This window comes from Pithys albifrons, chromosome 17 (assembly GCF_047495875.1).
Source record: "Pithys albifrons albifrons isolate INPA30051 chromosome 17, PitAlb_v1, whole genome shotgun sequence".
Classification (NCBI taxonomy): domain Eukaryota; kingdom Metazoa; phylum Chordata; class Aves; order Passeriformes; family Thamnophilidae; genus Pithys; species Pithys albifrons.
The window spans coordinates 7996639-8014573 of record NC_092474.1 but is presented as its reverse complement, the minus strand read 5'-3'; the positions used below and the strand labels follow the sequence as shown (position 1 = coordinate 8014573).

Below are 17935 nucleotides of genomic sequence, written 5' to 3'. Positions count from 1 at the left end.
CCTTATCAAGAGGCTCATTACCTCTGTAGAGGAAAAAAAGTTTAACTGATGTGACACATTATATTGTTGACAAGCCCATACCAAGTAATAAAATTTTCTCCTCGATGTTTCCAAATAATTTAATTATTTTCCCTGTAGTTTTCCAGAACCTGAAGTTGACAGATTGCCTTGCTTCATCTTCTTCTCTCTCACAACATTTCATTTTATTGAAGACCTTTGTTTCACTAAGTGCTGTCCATATTCCATGGTTCTTCAGGCCATCCACAGCACTGATTTCTCAGCAGTCATCACAGAGAAATGTAAAAAACAAACCAATCTTTAAACTATTTACATGAGTAACATCTGATTGCAGTAAGACTTACCAATTTTCTGATGAAAGATCTTGTCAAAGGTTAATTCGCCCCTTTCTTCGAGGTATTTCTGCATAACACTGCGGATACTGAAGGAAAAAAAGAAGAAAAGGGGAAAAAAAAAGGAGTTACTTGAAATTGCTTTTTTTAAACCAGACCTTTACCATACTTTGAAGGAAAGGATCAATGAAATGGAACATCCATGTAGGAGACTGGACAGGCTGGAACAATGGGCCCCTCAGACAAGAAACGTGTTGAGGGGTTGGGGCATGTCCAGGGAAGGGAACAGAGATGGGAAGGGGGTGGAATAGATGGGGGGGGCTCAGACTGGAGAAAAGGAGGCTTGGGGGGGGGAACCTTCTGGCTCTCTGCAATCCCTGCCAGGAAGGTGGAGCTGGGGAAGGTCAGGTTCTGCTCCAGGGAACAAGGACAGGGCAGGGTCAGGTGGGATATTGGGAAAACTCCTTCCTCTGAAGGGCTGTGCAGCCCTGGCACAGTGCCCAGGGCAGGGACCATGTCAGGTCTGGGCCTTGGGGTGAGCTCTGGGGTCACAGCACTTCCTAGGGGACAGCCTGGTCACTGCTGAGGATCTTTATTCCTGCACAGGTTTCAGCTCACACAAAGCCATGCACGAGTCCCTCCGTGCTGCCCCAGACTCTGCCAGGGCTCACCAGAGAACCAGCCAACAGCAGCTCCATTAGGCACCTCACTTGGCTGCACCGCACTTAACATCTACTTTGCCTAATTTATAATGTCACAATCACTCATTTAAACCACATTAACAAAGATTTCCTTTATTTGTCAAGTAACCTCAGTAATCACTGTAATATAATGCCTATAAAAATTTCATATGGGCAGCAATACAAGTACATAAATTTTAACATCAGTGCAAGCCAGCAGTGCTGGACTTTGATAAAACAACTCTATTGTCACAGTATCAAGTCTAAATGGCACTGGACTGTCTTTGTTTCCAATTTTAAAACTGATATTTTCATACATACTATTTATTATTATAAAAATAAGCCTGTATAAAATACTCATGCTCTGAACCATTAAATATCACTCATATTTCTGCAGTAGCAAGTCTGAGCACTTAATCCTTGCAAAACACAGACTCCAAACTATTTCATGTGGAATAAAAACGAGCCAGTCAGTTCTCATAGGCCAAGTCTAACATTTTCTGAAGAAAAACTAGATTTCTGTGGTTATTTTTCATCCTTTTTTTCTATAACACCTCTTTATTGAAAAGTACTTGTGCAGTTTTGGGTCCTGGTGAGCAGCAGAACCCTGCTGACCTCGAGACCACCCCCTTGTGTGCTCACACAGACCTATTCCTGAGGATGCCCAGAAACCTCACAATTATCAACAAACATCTCACCCACTGAGGCAGGAAAGTATCCCCACTCCTCCTAAAATGCGGGCCTGAGCACAATGAACAACTTGGACAGAAAGAAGTCTCTAACAAAAGCCAAGAATTTTGTTGGAAGGCCTAAACTCCGGTCCAGGCAACTGTCCTATTAATAGTCTCCCTGTGTATCTCCAAGCCCCAGATGGAACACGGATCCATGAACACTGTGATCCAAAGCGAGAACTCTGGAGGCCAACCACCACATCAAGTCAGACAAGAACTGGGAGGGATAAACACTGTTAATCAGGTTTGAGATGATAAATTATTCAGTGACGAACTTGCTGTTTATTTGTTCTTTAAGAACTGGGTCTGCTCTCTGTGTATTTCAACAACCTAAACAAAATACTGACTTCAAATGAAGGGGAAGCAGGAAAATAGAGATCACGGAATCCCAGAATGGTTTGGGTTGGAAGGGACCTTAGTGCTTACTCCCTTCCACCTCCTGCCATGGGCAGGGACACCTTCCACTATCCCAGGTGGCTCCAAGCCCCATCCATCCTGGCCTTGGACACTCCCAGGGATGGGGCAGCCACAGCTTCTCTGGGCACCTGTGCCAGGGCCTGCCCACCCTCCCAGCCAAGAATTCCTTCCTAGTATCTAATCTAAATCTTTTTCCAACCAAATCTTCCCCCTGTCCTGCTTACAGAAGGACACACCAGCACCTGGTCTGAGTCAGCAAAGCCCCCAGGCTCCCCCTCCTTGGCCTCCTGGCTACCCTGAGCCACCAACGCTTGCCATCACAGCCAGCACTGCCCCGTTCCCACTGGCCACCAGACCATTAGTAACAGAATAAGCCTTTTTCATAATAATGACATCAGGAAAGCTTTCCTCTGCTCCAACAAGTGCACTGCAAGAAATTACATCAACAGATCTTAGTGCAGACAATGGGAGAAGATAATGAAAATTTAACGTGTGACTGAAGTGTCCAGGAAAACACTGATTGTGTAACAAGCCAATCTCTTCAGCGCCTCCCTCTCCTCCTCTCCCGACATCTCGGACTTCTGGCCTGATGGATAACGTGTCAAAGGAACAAAATGTTTTTTGCAGCTACAGAATCTGAACAAATCTGTAAAATGATCACAGGCTATGGGAGTCCACACAGCATTCCAGCTCCTCAACACTCTCACCCTTTAAAAACAATTTCTCCTCATCCATATGAATAAATAGGAATAAATTACATGGAGTGGATTATGACTACCCAGAATAATCACCTCCTAATTCTCACATGGAAGTTAAAAGGTAGAAATCGTATTCAGCTGTAGGAAACAAAGCAGAGTCCGTGTATCCTTCCCAAGGAGGGAATATTTTAAAATGGAGCTCAGCACATTCCACAAACAGGAAGGAAGGTTCTCTCTCTGCTTTTGTCTATGGACTCATTAGTTGCCCTACATGTAAACACCCCGGGATTAAAAGCTGCATTTCACAGAACAGCCATTTCTGAAAAGCTTTCCCTGGCCAGAGGTGCCGCCAGCGCAAACCACGCGCCGATGGGAGAAGTGGCCACTTGGGCACGAGTTCATCTCGGTTCACAGCATGATCTACCTTAATAGCAGCACTCAAAATGGGCAGAAACAAAAGGTGGCTAAAAATGAAATCCAGGGAGACTTCGGAAACAGAAGTATATCTGACCAGGCTGCAGCAAAACCTCTTGAAAAATACCAAACAACAAAAAGTTTGTAAACACACCGCTTGCAGTCCACAGGCCCCAAGTCAACTGATACATATTTACGGAAAACAAAAAAATCAGGATTAAAATGTTGTGAGAAATGCAACTTGGATTCTGCGACTTTTTCTTCATGGAAAGGGTGGTCACATATTGGCAGGGGCTGTCCAGGGAGGTTTGGAGTCCCCACCCCTGGAGGTGCCCAAGGAAGCACTCAGTGATCTGGGCTGGGGGACAAGGTGGGCATCAGGCACAGGGTGGGCTCCAGGGGCTGGCAGGGCTTTGCCAAGGTGGGCATCGGGCACAGGGTGGGCTCCATGGACTGGCAGGGCTTTTCCAGCCTCAATGATCCTGTCATTCTGTGATTTGCTGGTTTAACAAGGCCCACATTTAGCAGGTACCTGGGAGCACAGCAGTGCCCACACCACAGCTGGTCAGAGAGAACTCATGTAATGGTGACATAGTAAAGAAGTTTCAGGAGGTTTGTGGGGTTTTTTTGCAAATGAGACAAGTATCTTGATCTTTGGCAATCCCAGGTAGCACTGGTGCCAGGGGTGGGGGCAGCTGGGTGCTCTTGCATCCCTTATAGCCCCTGGGGGAAGTTGCCCCCAGAGAATGAGCTGAACAAACGCCCCAGGTTGCAGAGCAGGTCGGAGCACACTGCCAGCCCAGAGCAGGCAGGAGGATGACTATCTGCATCACCATCAAAACATACACTCTGCAAGCAGCACAGGCTGCTCCAACCTGGTCAGCTCCTCCACCTCCACACAAAAGGCATTTATTTCAAGCATGAGATGAACAGTGTGTTAAAAGGAGCTTCAAGCTCCATCTTGAAGCTGTAGATACTCCAGCCAGCATCCTGGTCTTTCAGACTTGATCAAAGCAAGCTGTTGAAAAGCAACCTTCAAGGTTAAAATCCATTATGGAATTAAACAGTTCTCGCTGCCTCCAAGCCTGGCAGGGCACAGGCAGCAGCCACAGTGCCAAGGTCAGCACAGGCAGAAAATGTCTACTCCAAGACACGCCTGGAAAACTAAGGAGAAAACACATTATGTGCTTTCTAACACAGAAAAGGACATGTGTACAGCACCAGCATTCACAAACCTCCCTCTCAGACGAGCTGCAGCAGCAGCAAATCAGGAGGTCCCTTGGAGAGGAGCCCACCCAGAGCCAGTTCTTGCCCTTGGCTGCAACCAGAGCCAGTGCCAACAACAATCACTCCTGCTGTTCCCCCAGAGCAGATCAGGAATAGTCTGTGACTCCAAAGATAAGCATGGCAATCAGGAGAAATTAAACCTCTGCTGGGAATACAAGCCAAGCAGAACCCAGAGGATGGTCCCTGGAGCCCAAGGAAGGTCCATTAGGGAGCCCCAGTCCACATGGGCAGCACGACCACAATGGATGTGGAAACATGGAGAGACGAGGAGTTACAGAGGAGAGGAAAACAGACAGCACTTGTTTTGGTATTTCCAAGAATGATTGAGGGCAATATTTTCAAGAGCATGTAGTGACAGGACAACAGGGATTGGCTTCAAACTGAGAGTACATTTAAATTAGATGTCAGGGAAAATTTCTTCCCTGTGAGGGAGGGCAGGCCCTGGCACAGGATGCCCAGAGAAGCTGTGGCTGCCCCATCCCTGGGAGTGTCCGAGGATGGGGCTTGGAGCACCCTGGGATAGTGGAAGGTGTCCCTGCCCATGGCAGGGACTTGGACTAAATGAGCTTTAAAGTCTCTCCCAACCCAAACCAGTACACAATTCTATAAAAGTTCTGCCATTCATTTTACAGGATTCCGTCCCTGCAGGTTTGTTACAGGAGTCTTTCTGAAAGTACCTCACACCTTGGAAGGGTAAAGGGCAGAGAACGAGGTGACAGATGTATCCAGATACACACTCCTACAACTGGAACTAGGTCAAAATGCTACTTACTACTGGCCTTCTTACTACTGGATCTTAGAGGAGTTTTTAATTATTTATCATCAAAGCACATGATTTTTTCATGTAAATCAATAAGAGTTCAGATCTGTGGGATGTTATCTGCTGTACAGGTGCACATACACACACCACAGCTTGGAAAAGGAAAGCCTGGCCTTGCTGCCAGCATTAAAGAACCAGTGCCCCATTAACAATGAGCAGTCACAGCCACTAATGTATTCACTTATAGGCTGAAACAGAAAGAGGAGAACAGGAAAACAAAACAAGAAAGAAGCAACAGCTTTACAGAGCCCGAGGAGAGCAGAGTCCAGAAATTACCTCTATGAACATTTCCTGTATTGTCACAGCAGGTCATAAACTTTACTTGCTCAGATACCTAGTGTGTAAAATAAAGCTAGATTTAATTTTTCCCTCCTTTGTCATCAGATCAGGTACCATCCCTCTGCCACATGTGGCTCATGTATCCAACAGCACACTAAGCTCCTGATGGCTCCTGGCACATCCACAAACTACTCAAATGCTAATAATTATTTCAAGAAAATGCCAGATATTCAGCAACTCCATGGCCACTGCTCTCTCTGCCAAGCTCTCACAATGCCTGCTTTCTGCATCCTCAACATCCCATCTCCACAATCACACAGTCACCTTCACTGATTCCTGGGTCAGAGGTTATAAACACTGAACACTCACAAACCATTGAACCCATTTCATTCTGCTTCCCCTCGGATTGCACCCAGCTCAAAGTTCAGCAGAAGTCAATACTTCTCCAAACGACTTGGTTCTCAGATGCTGTAAAAGCTTTTTGACACACTGTGACTTTGGTTCCGGCAGTTCATGAGGCAAATTCCCAGCTCAGAAAGCACCATCAGACCATTGAACTTGATGTATCTATCTATTACAGAAGCATACTCAGTCTTGGACGTCTTTTCCAACCTAAATCATCGTGTGATTATTAAGTGCAAATGCTCCTTCTACTCTCAGTCTCTCCAGCTGACAAAGCAGCAATAAGTGAACCCATACTTTGGGTTCTTTCCATAAAAATGGCACACCACACACACACTCCCCCTCCATGGGACAGAAAGGGGCTCTGCCATTGTCTCTGCCAAGTTCACCCACTGTCTGCCCTCACAGCCCATGAAGTTCGTGCCAAGCCCCCTGCCAAGTCAGTTCTCTGCAGTGAACTAATGCTCTTAGAGCTGACGTGGATGATTAACAACACATTTCACCCCAGAGCCCTTTGTGATGGAAGGGATTAAAACTCAGCAACACCTGCCCACATCCCCCTGCGGTCCCTGCGTCAGGACACGAAGCAGCTTCACTTATGCAAATTAAATTAATGGAGAAGTTTACAGGAAGGGAGCCAAAAGCAGTAGCTGTGCAGCTACGACTTCACAACACGCTCCAGCCTCGTGTTCCTTGAGGATCACTGGCTTTATCAGTGCTGAAATCTGAAACTAATATAAAAGCTTCTAAGTACATGAATTTTTCAGGAATAATTACACCAAATTGCAGTGTCAAGGACTTGCCCTTCCACCAGATTGCTGCTGCTGAGAAATTACAAGAAAGAGAAATCAGAGCAAAATCACATCTCCTCGCTCCGACTGCAATTAAGTCATTCACCAATCATAAGTTACTTTTTTTTAAACAAATACAAAATTACTGAAGACGTGCCAATTTTTTTAATCTTTTCCCATCTCATATGTTTAGAACTTTCTTTAAAAGTAGCGTGCAAGTATCAGTGTTGACAGAGACCAAGAACCGACGCTGACAATCACCTCTGATTTATTTATTCATTTACAGGCTCAGGACAAAATTTTACTGGGACTTTAAACGTTTATTTGAACTATCCAATCCATCATAAACTTGCTAAAATTGGACCAGAGATCCTGCCCCAAAGGCCTTTGAACTGAAAGCATGACAGGGTCAACAGCACAACTCAAAGCACTGGCTGAATGGCCCACAGCCATTCCAGCCAAAAGTGGGTTGTTTTTTTTTCTCTTTGTACAAGTGCATTTAAAAGGTTTAGCAATGGAAGATTGATCAAATGGGAAAACTGGGGTGAAATATTTGGCCTAAGAATCAGGTCTTTCAAAGCTCTTTTAAACAAGTTAAAGCTACAGGAATGTTCCTGTATTTTTCCTCCCCCAGAGGAAACCAGCCCCTGTGAAAGGCCACAGGTCCCCCCAGAGCCCCCTGTCCCAACTCATGCCAGAGACCCTCCTAAAACATAGCCAAAAAAGAGGTGTAACATTGTCTTCACTGATTCCTTGCTTCTCATTGTGCACTTTAACCTGGCAGTTATTTTAAGGTCCCAGAAGTACGGGAGAGGTGAGAAAAGTCAGTAACCATTAGAACAGAATCACACAATAATTTAGGTTGGAAAAGACCTCCAGGATCACTGAGTTCAACATGTGCCCAATCCCCACCTTGTCCCCTAGCCCAGAGCTCTGAGTGCCATGTTCAGTCATTACTTGGACACCTCCAGGGATGCCCGGAGTGCCCATCCATTCCCAGATCCTGCTCTAGTGCCATTCCCAGCTCCTGCTCCAGTGCCATTCCCAGCTCCGTGCCCGGAGTGCCCATCCATTCCCAGATCCTGCTCTAGTGCCATTCCCAGCTCCTGCTCCAGTGCCATTGCCAGCTCCATGCCCAGAGCGCCCATCCATTCCCAGCTCCCGCTCCAGTGCCATTCCCATCTCCATGCCGGAGTGCCCAGGCTGCGGGAGGTTGTTGTGCAGCTGGTGCCCACCTGCTGCACACTCTGCACTGAATCTCTGCAGTGTCTCAGGACAGCTTTGATCTGCACAGCTCCACCAGAGCCCCAGAAATCCGCCCTTTCCCCGGTTCCTCTCTCCATAGGACATGACACATGCTGACAGGACAAATTCCTGGCACACTGTAAGGGGACTGGGTGGGTTCTGTGTGGAAGCAAGTTCCTTCAAACACTCTCAAAAATTGTTATTTATTTAGGAAAGGCACATTTATGTATGTGTTCATTCAATATCTTTTTTTTTAAGATAAGCTTAGAGTGAAGCTCCTTCTGTGGCAAACAGCTGTATTTCCTAAGCTAGAAACTGCTGCTATTACCCCAATTTAGTTCAATTAAATTATGTTATTTGGTTTATGCACCTGGACCTGACGCTTTCCTGATAGGATTTTAGTAATTTTATTAATTACCAAAAAATAAAGCTATTATTGATAAGAAGATTAAACCAGGCCATTCCACATGATTTCACCAGAATAGAAGCCAAGTGCTGCACACATTTGTGTCCTGATGTTATAATGTTATAGTTCCAGTGTTGGCTGAAACCATTTCACACGGGAAGATCCAGGCACTGAAAAGCTATCACAGCTATAAAAGGAGTAAGAGCTACAAAGTTTTATTAATTTTATGGAAAAGACACATCTGGCAGGTCCCAGCAGCACCTGCACTGGATCACACAGGTGCATCACACTCATAAAGCAACACCACATTTTGGAAGCTTTCCCCAAAAACATGCCTAGAAACATCCCTCTGTTTTTAGCACAGAACAGAGCACACTGATCTCCTCCCAGATCACCCTTATTTACCGTTTTCCTTAATTAAAGTAATGACACCCGAGGGAAGGTCTGTGTTTCAAAACATAAGCTGCAATCTCACAGCATTCCCCCAGGAGAAGCAATCGGAGCATCTCTCTGAAGGCCGGATCTCTCCTTCCTGTACCCAGAGACATTCCAAGCACTGGATGCTCAGGAGCTGAGCCAGTCAAGGGCCTCCACTGCAGCTCAGAAAATACAAATTCAATCCAGCACCTGCCAAATGTCCTACATGTGAACAAAGGTACATCAAGTATTTTCTAACTGGCTTCTGATGTGCACAATACAGGTAACAACAATCAGTGCCCTTTCTCCAGACTCTCATTCCGTGTCTGTTAAAGCTTTCCAAGGGGATGTTTGCCCTCCCATGCTCTCCTGTCTGTTCTTGAGGCTTGGGACACTGCAGGTACAACCAAAACCAACTGAGCTCCCAGAACACCCAACTGGAGCTGAGAGCAGCACTCACAGCAAGCAGGACCCCCCATACAGCCCCCTACACTGCCAGGCCACAGCCATTCAGTACTTCTTCCCCAGAAAGTGCTGGAGTACAAAGCTAACTAGAGATAAAAAGCAAGTACATGTTGTCAGCAGCCTCAGCATTCTGTACACACACCAAATTAATCACTTGAGAAAGCCATTTCTTCCTACCTTCAAAACCACAACTCCTGCTGACAGCAAAGCTGGGAGGCTGAATTTCCAGCAAAAATTTCACTACTGTCTTCTATGCCTGAACTAGTCCACCATAAAAACACAGATGTTCAGCTTTTCTTGTAATGGCAGTTAAGAAAAAACCAACTCTTTCCCCTCCTCAAGCAGTTCCCATATGAACCCTCACATGTGCCTTGTCACCCAAGCAATGCTAAATGATAAGACAACCTTCAGTCTACTAACTTCAGATTTTGGACATCAGGAAGAATTTCTTCCTGGAAAGGGTGGTCAGGCATTGGAAGGGACTGCCCAGGGAGGTTTGGAGTCACCTGGAGGTGTCCAAGAAACAACTAGATGTGGCACTCAGTGCTCTGGGCTGGGTGACAAAGTGGGGATCAGCCACAGGTTGGACTTGATGATCTTGGAGGTCTTGTCCAACCTTAGGGATGATTCTGTGATTCTACACACTTCATCACTCCTGAACATGTGAACTAACCTTTGAAACAGATATATTACTATGAATTGAACTAAACTAAATGAACAATGGATTTCTTGACCGTAATTGTCAATAATAATTTAATGCCTCAAGGAAAAAAAAAAAGAGAGGGATAGTCCAGGACAGGAGAGAAGAATGATGGGCAAGTGCAGTGCACTCACGTTGCTCTCTTACGTCCCTCTGAAGAGCATAATTACCTGGGGCACAGGGACAAAAGGCACACTCAAGTGACTCAAAAGCACTCTCACAGGTACTTCTAGCACTTGGAAAAGAGGCAGAAGCCCTGGAGTCTCACTGCAATGAGGAGACATTCATCATCTCAAACAGCAGGTGCAGCTCCTGGCCAGTGGTGACACTGAGAGCATCCCATGGATACCCCTGGGGCACCAGAACTCCATTCAGCAGGGACACTCTGCCCTGGGGACGCACCAACCCACACTGCTGGTCTCTACACACCTTCTCCAGGTTCACTGCAGCACTTACCCTTCTCTGAATACACCACATAATCTCCCATCTTCCGCCCACTTTATTTCCTTTATTCTTTGCTTAAATGCTCAACTCAGTGAGATCAAGTACAGCTGCAAAATAATAGATTAATTTATAAATCCATTGCATTTAGAATCCTTTTTCCTTCTGTATTTTCACAAATTACATGTTGATGAAACCATTTGGAACAGTTTGAGTGTCCTGAAATGCTGGTTTCAATGCCTCACTGCAAATTTTTCGATTTCATTTTTAGAAAGTCCTGGAAATGGTGTAAAAATATCAAAAAAACAATCTCGCTTGACACTAAAAAAACATTGTAAATGTCAAACAAAAACCTAAACTGTTTTGCAGTTTTAGACAGCCAAGCTCTGAATCTACTGAAATAATTTGAAGTCATGACTGCTACAAGCAGATGGAACACAAGTCTCAGTAAGATACCAACACCTCACCAACCTAATGGCACAAACTGGGCTGAATTAACCATTAGATCCTTAATCCCCCAAATCATCTCCAGTTTAATTCTGCCTCCATTAGCACCATTTCTGTGCAAAGCCCAGTAAATATGGAAGCCTTTGCTACATCTGGGCCTACTTTTCTTTTACAGAAAACAGTTCTTTTGAAGATTTCTACCATTTGCATCCAGACAGAGAGGATCCATCACAGAGTCATGGAATCACAGAATGGTTTGGGTTGAAAAGGACCATAAAGCTCATCCAGTCCCACCCCCTGCAATGGATGGGAACACCTCCCACCAGCCCAGGTCGCTCCAAGCCCTGTCCAGCCTGGCCTGGGACACTTCCAGGGATGGAGCAGCCACAGTTTCTCTGGGAACCTGTGCCAGGGCCTGCCCACCCTCCCAGCCAAGAATTTATTCCCAATCTCCCATCTAACCCTGTTCTCTGGCAGTGGGAAGCCATTCCCTCTTGTCCTGCCACTCCAGGCCCTTGTCAATAGTCTCTGTCCAGGTTTCTTGTAGCCCTTCAGGTCCTGCAAGGCCACAATCAGGTCACCCCAAAGCTTCTCCTCTCCAGGCTGAACAATCCCAGCTCTCTCAGCCTTTCCTCTCAGCAGAGCTGCTCCATCCCCATGATCATCTTGGTGCCTCCTCTGGACTAACTCCAAGAGCTCCGTGTCCTCCCTGTGCTGGGACCCCAAAACTGGTGGCATTATTCCAGGTGGGATCTTACAAGGCTTCATGGAGCCACTGCACTCCCTAAACAACCTGCATATAAAGAGGGATTTTGGCACAAACATCACCATGAGACCCCACTGGACCCCTCGGAGTTGAGACAAGGGAACCCAAGGGACAGAGGGAGCCAAGCAGGAAACACCAGCAGGGAACACGCCAACACTGCACCAGCACACACAGCACGGCACACTCATCACAGCCAAACTTCATCAGCTTCATCACAAAAGAGTGTCTTAATGAGGGCCCCGGGGGGAGGAGCTTTGCAGACCTGATGGACACGAGAACAGGGACCAAGGTGGGTCGTGTCTCCTGCTCCCAGCAGGAAGGATGAAGAGCAGCAGCACCAGGAACACACCGGGGGTTTAATGCCATGACCCTGAGCAAGAGCCGTTCAGGGAGTTAAATGCCAAAGCCCAAAACTGAACAGCTTCCTTGCAGTGACACAAAGAAGCACCCAGAAAGATACAGAGGGTTGACATGGGCGTAATAGCAACGAAGATGAAAATTACACAAGCAATTGTCAGGAAAATTGTCCCAGAGACAGCACTGTAAACGAATAAACACAACAGGGGTGTTAAACAGCACCAGAGAGAACACCCCAAAGGCACCGAGACTGACAGCAGAGACAAAGGAGCATGAGCCCGGAACTCGGAGATTTACAGAAGTTTCAAGAGGTCCAAGAATTCACTGAAGGACACTTCAAAGAAAGAACTGAAATTCAGAGAAAGAGCAGAGGAAGGCCAAGAGATCAGAATTGTAAAACCAGAAGCAAAAGAGGACAGAGCAATGATGCTTAACCCAAGCAGGAAACGTCACTTGGGTTTCGACAATATTCAGCACCATAAGAGGAAGAAAAGAAATCACAAATGGCTCAGAATAAAACTGGAAAGGAAAATCAACCTCTGTGTGTTCAACAAAGCTCAAGCAGTTCTAAACAAGTTAGTTTGAATACTGGAGAAGAAAGCAAAGAGCACAGCAACCGCCCCAGCAAGAAGCAGCTCTGTACCAGGGGTCAGTCTTCACCTCTACAGGTGACGTGGGGATGGGATGATACCTGAGGAAAAACATCATGTTAAAAGAATGATTCTCAAGAAGGAAGTGTTTGCAACACGCTCCTTTTTTCCTCAGAGGAGCAGGATTCAGGGGAATACAGGAGGCCAAGGAAAAAGGTTGAGAGAAAAATCAGAATTAAAATTAACTTGAAACAGAGGTAATTACTGGGAGCAGGTTAGCAAAAGAGATATGAGAAGCATCTACAGCCGCGGGGAGAGAAGCCTGGCCAGATGGATGCTGTGTTTTGTTACCATGCCCATGGTATTTGTACACCGAAAGCACCCGAAGCTTACGTGATGTTTATAGTAAGAAAGCTTTAATGTCAACTTTCCTGGCGAGGACAGCGCCGTGTACTGAGGCTTCTGCGAGCCCGGAACCCTCTCTCATTTGTTACCTGATTTCTTGGACCATTTTTCTCAGCTTCACATTATGCAAATCCTTTACTCAAACCAGAACAAGCTGCTGGCAAATAAAAAGAGCTGTTCTATAATGCTCTTCCACTCCCGTTGACCAAAGTAAGGGAAATGAAAAATTTACATGAAAGTGACAAACCTCAGCAGTCTGATGGACAGCCTAAAAAATTCAGAGTGCAGTTGACTTACTCCTTTCCACCCAACACTTACTTTTTTCACAGCAATTCTGCAGAAAAAAATTCAGGTTTCATATTTGCTCATATTTCCACACGGCTGCCTTCCTTCCCATTCCAGGTCCGATTCCTGCAGGATATTCGGCCTCTGACATCCCCTCTGCCCAGCAAGGCAAACCTCCCAAAACATGCTTTTAGGAAACAATGTACAACAAAAAGATACCACAGCTTTCCCAGCTCTTGGCAAGGCTCTTAGGAATGAAAGGAGGAAATGCAGAAGGGAAGGAAAAGCAGATGACAGAGGATGGAAAAAGGGTTGTTTTGTTTTGGTGCTTAAAAAAACCAAAACACACTAAGCCTCTTCCTTAGGCACTCCCAGCCCATTAGCGTTTTCTGTCCTTCCTTCCCAAACTGATGTTTAACGTTTTCAGGACAAAACCAGTCCGAGGATAATTCACGTACACTCAGCAATAATCAGCCCCACGGCCAATAAACTCTTCACCCTCGTGGTTTATTTGCTGCTAAGCCTTGGCCTGCAGCCTTGGAATTTATTCTGCCGCACTACAGCTATTTCCTTGTAAACAGGAAGCCCCCTCAAATTTGCATTACAGTAAACTCATTTGCTTCATTTGGCCTCGGCCTCATCTGGAAAGATGAAAGGTGCCGACAGGTGTATGGGCTGCAGTGAAGAGCCAAGCCCGACACAGGGAAACCTGGAATATTTCTGGAGGAGATAACGAAACAGGGTGAAACCTCGAATATTTCTGGGGGGAAATAATGTCAGTGGCACAGGAGCATCCCTGGGCTGGAGTTGCCCGAGACAAACCAACATATTCCTGCGAGCACAGAGCTGTAACAAGGAGGGACATTTATTTTCCAGCGTGGCTGTGATATTGCAGTGACCTCCCTCTGCCTGTCCCGGTGACAGCCAGGACCGAGCAAGGATGGCTGGTTACAGAGCTGAGCTCCTGCTCCTCGAGGGGCTGCTCACACACACAGGAATGATGAGACCTGCAAAAACTGTTTGGTTCCAAACTCATAGAAGAGAGGACTCTGTGTGTTGTATTTTTTTTCCACTGTTACTATATCAACCTGCCTTTAACCAGCCGATTTATGTCATTTTAAATGAATCACTTTGCCAGCGATACAGAATATTTCAGCATACCCAACACACCATGTCTGCTGTGATAAGAGGGATCAAAAAAACCAGCACGAAGATATCTGACACCAGAATAACGGTCACAATTTCCTCCTGCATGAGGAAATCCCTGGTTTCAGTTGGGAGCTCAGAAGTTCAGTCATTTCGAGCCTCCCAGAGCTGTTTGTGGTCCGGGGCTGAGGTGAGTCTGTTCTCGGGTCTGTCTCCTCCCTCTCCTATTCTGAGTGCTTGAAACATCCCCATCCCACAGCACCAGGTGCAGCCCCAAACCTCTCCCTCACAGATGGCTTCTCACCTTCTGCAGAGCACCACAGCCCAGGGGGATGGCAAACCAAACCATCCTTTTCCTCTACTATCTTATGCAAACAGGTTCTTCACAAGGCAGCTCCACAGCCAGGCATTTCACCCTCACCCTCCCTCCTACTGCACAAAATTTCCTATGGCACCTGGCTGAGCTTTCCACCCCGAGGAGCCATATGTGCAGACCCATCCCTCCAAGCTCAGGAAAACAACCCAACACTGACACGACAGACTCTGGACCAGGAGAGCAGAGCACAGCAGGTTCCTCCTCAGGCCTGTGCTGTGCTGTGAGGCTTCCCTGTGCTAGGAACGAGGGATGTGGGTCCAGGCAGGAGCCTTCAGCCTCCCCTGAGCACCAGTGGTGTCCTTATTATCAATCAGGGCACTGGAAGGACTCTTCCTCCCCTGCACATCCCACCTGTCACCTGCCCAGAGGGTCTGTGTCTCTGCTGGGAACAGGGAGCAGCAGCTGCACATCCCTGAGGACAGACTGACATCACCAAAGCACTGATAAACGTGCAGCCACCAGCACTCCCAGCAAAGCTGCACCTCAGGCTGACAGGACAGGTGGAATTTTACGGATACTGTAATATTTTTGAAAATCTTAACACACACCAGGAATAAAACGGGCACCTTCATCTGTTCAGCAACACCATCCTCAACAAACCTTAAGCAAAACAGCAAAACTTCTTCACCTGACCTCTCGCTGCCCCTGCAAAGGGGATAAACGTGGGCTGGGCATTCTTTGCCCTCCCCTGCCCCACAGCATCCCTGTCCTACACAGCATTCCAGCAAAAAGGCAGGAAAATGAGTGCAGCAGTGAGGAGAGGGCTCGGCGCTGCCTGGCTCCCGGCACACAGCTCGGCTAGGCCACCAGCAGCTTCCAAACTGCCTACACACTCTGCAGCAAAATTTGGTTGAGATTCTTCCTGTTGCAGTATTTCACTTGCTGGCTGAATCTTCATTTTTAATACATATAAACACATCCAGAGCCATGGCAGAGAGGGAAAGCTTAGTTTTAATTTCAGCAATAAATAAGCGATGCTCAAGTGATTCAGTAACACAAGCATAACCAGAGGGAAAGGCTATTTTTTTAAGGAGAAAAGCTGCTTTTAGCACCGAGCCCCAAGCACACCAGCTCGGCTGTGCCAAGGCACCCCGTGTGAGAGCGAAGAAGGTCAGGGCGAGCAGCCCGTCCATCCCCGCAGCACCAGCAGCAGCAGCAGCGGCGGCGGCTCTGCCTGCCCAAGGCAGCCCGACCCCAGCCCCGACCCCTGCCCAGCGCCCAACACACCGCTCTGCAGGGCGGCTCGGCCGGGGCGGCTCCGTCTGCTGCTACCGGTTGATTTACACAGAATTATTCCTGCCCCGCCGGACCTGCCGAGCCCCGAGCTAGGGGGCTGCATGCCCGGGGGAGCGCGGCATCCCCGGCCACAAGTTGTGACACAAACACACACACTCCCCGCACCCCGAGCACCCCCAGGGGCCGCCGAGGCCGCGGGGCCGCGCCGGGCACGGCCGGACCGCTCGGAGGGGCCGCGGCGGGCGGGCGGTACCTGGGCTCGGGCAGGGTGATCTTCTTGCTGGCCCTGGCCGCCGGCGTGCTCTTGCTCTTCTCCATCGCCATCAGGTAGCTGACATCGGCCAGCACCGCCTCCAGGTCCGCCATGTTCCCGCTCCGCCGCCGGGCTGCAGATGGAGGCTCCGCCGGGGCAGCCGCCCCCGGGGCGGGGGTTGGCGGCGGCGGCTCCGCCGGTGCGGCCGCGGCTCCCGCTGCGCGTGTGCGGAGCGCGGGGGCTGCTCCCGCCCCGGGCCGGCGGAGGGAGGAGGGAGGGCGAGGGAGGCAGGGCCGGGCGCGGGGAGGGAAGGAGGGAACCCCCGCCCGCCCCCGCAGCCTCGCGGGGCTGGAGCGCGGCCCGCCCGGGGACAGCAGGCACAGCCGGGGGACCGGATCGGGGCAGCGCCCGGGCACGGCACGGCCGGGGACAGCAGGGACAGCCGCGGGGCCGGACCGGACCGGGAACAGCAGGGACAGCCGGGAGACCGGGGCAGCGCTGCCGCGATACGGGGCACGACACGGGATGGGATGGCACGGCACGGACGGGGCGGCCGCGGGGACCCCGCACCGAGCGGGGACGGTCCCGGCGCGCCTGAGCTCGGTGTGGGACACGGTCGGGGATTCCTCCTTGTGAGGGTGGGCAGACCCTGGCACACGTGCCCAGAGAAGCTGTGGCTGCCCCATCCCTGGGAGTGTCCAAGGCCGGGTTGGACGGGGCTTGGAGCAACCTGGGCTGGTGGAAGGTGTCCCTGCCCCATGGCAGGGGAGGCACTGGGTGGGATTTGAGGTCCCTTCCCACCCAAACCCTTCTGAGATTCCGATTCTGCAGGAGGGGAGCAGCAGAGCCAGCCCGGGGCGAGAAGCAGGGCGGCTGTCCGCAAACATCAGCACCCGGTCAAACACGTATCTTCAGAATTGATTGCCTCATAATTTGTTAAAATCTGTGCCTAAGCAAAACAGGATACAAATAAATTCATCCGTGTGACACCCCATTATTGCTCACTGAGCCATTTGCAGGCAAATCATCACGCCAAACAAGGCACCCAGGTGTCCTCAGCCCCAGCAGAACTCCCCGCTCGTGTTCCCCCTCCATGTAGTAGTAGCTCTACTGCAGCCGAGCAGATATGCAGATTTCAACTGCTTTCTTTTCTGAATTTCATCAAATATGTCATAAATAATTGGCTCAATGAAAGGCTAAGTCAATGACAAGTCTGAAGTTTGAAACTCAGAGTGTTTTGAGCTCTTTTCAAGTGCCGCCACTCCTCCTGCCTACATCTTTATGAAAGTTAATGATCTGATTAAAGCAAGGTAGAGCATACAGCTGGGAGGATTTCACCGTGTGGCTCATTATGAGCCGTCTGAGAACCTGCTTTTTGTTAAAAGTGTTAATTTAGGCCAGCACTTTTCACTAGAACAGATCCACTGGTGAAAGGTTTCTCCTCCACCAGTGGCCAACAGAGCAGAGCTGAGGCTCAGTGTCCAAACAAGAGCAGAAGAGAGAGGGGAAGGACCTTGGGCACGTCCCTCCT

The 17935-nt window shown here is 48.6% G+C and overlaps 1 protein-coding gene across 1 annotated transcript in view; it reads right to left on the bottom strand.

Annotated features, from left to right (window-relative positions):
- GRK3 (G protein-coupled receptor kinase 3) overlaps nt 1-16682 on the bottom strand; it is a 65254-nt gene extending 48572 nt beyond the window's left edge. Inside the window, exons 1-2 of the mRNA XM_071572508.1 lie at nt 16405-16682; nt 363-439 (exon numbers count right to left, since the gene is read on the bottom strand). Of these exons, the coding sequence (XP_071428609.1) occupies nt 363-439; nt 16405-16517 (190 nt within the window). The 5' untranslated portion in view covers nt 16518-16682. The remainder of the gene's footprint in view (nt 1-362; nt 440-16404) is intronic.
- Nucleotides 16683-17935: the final 1253 nt, after the last annotated feature.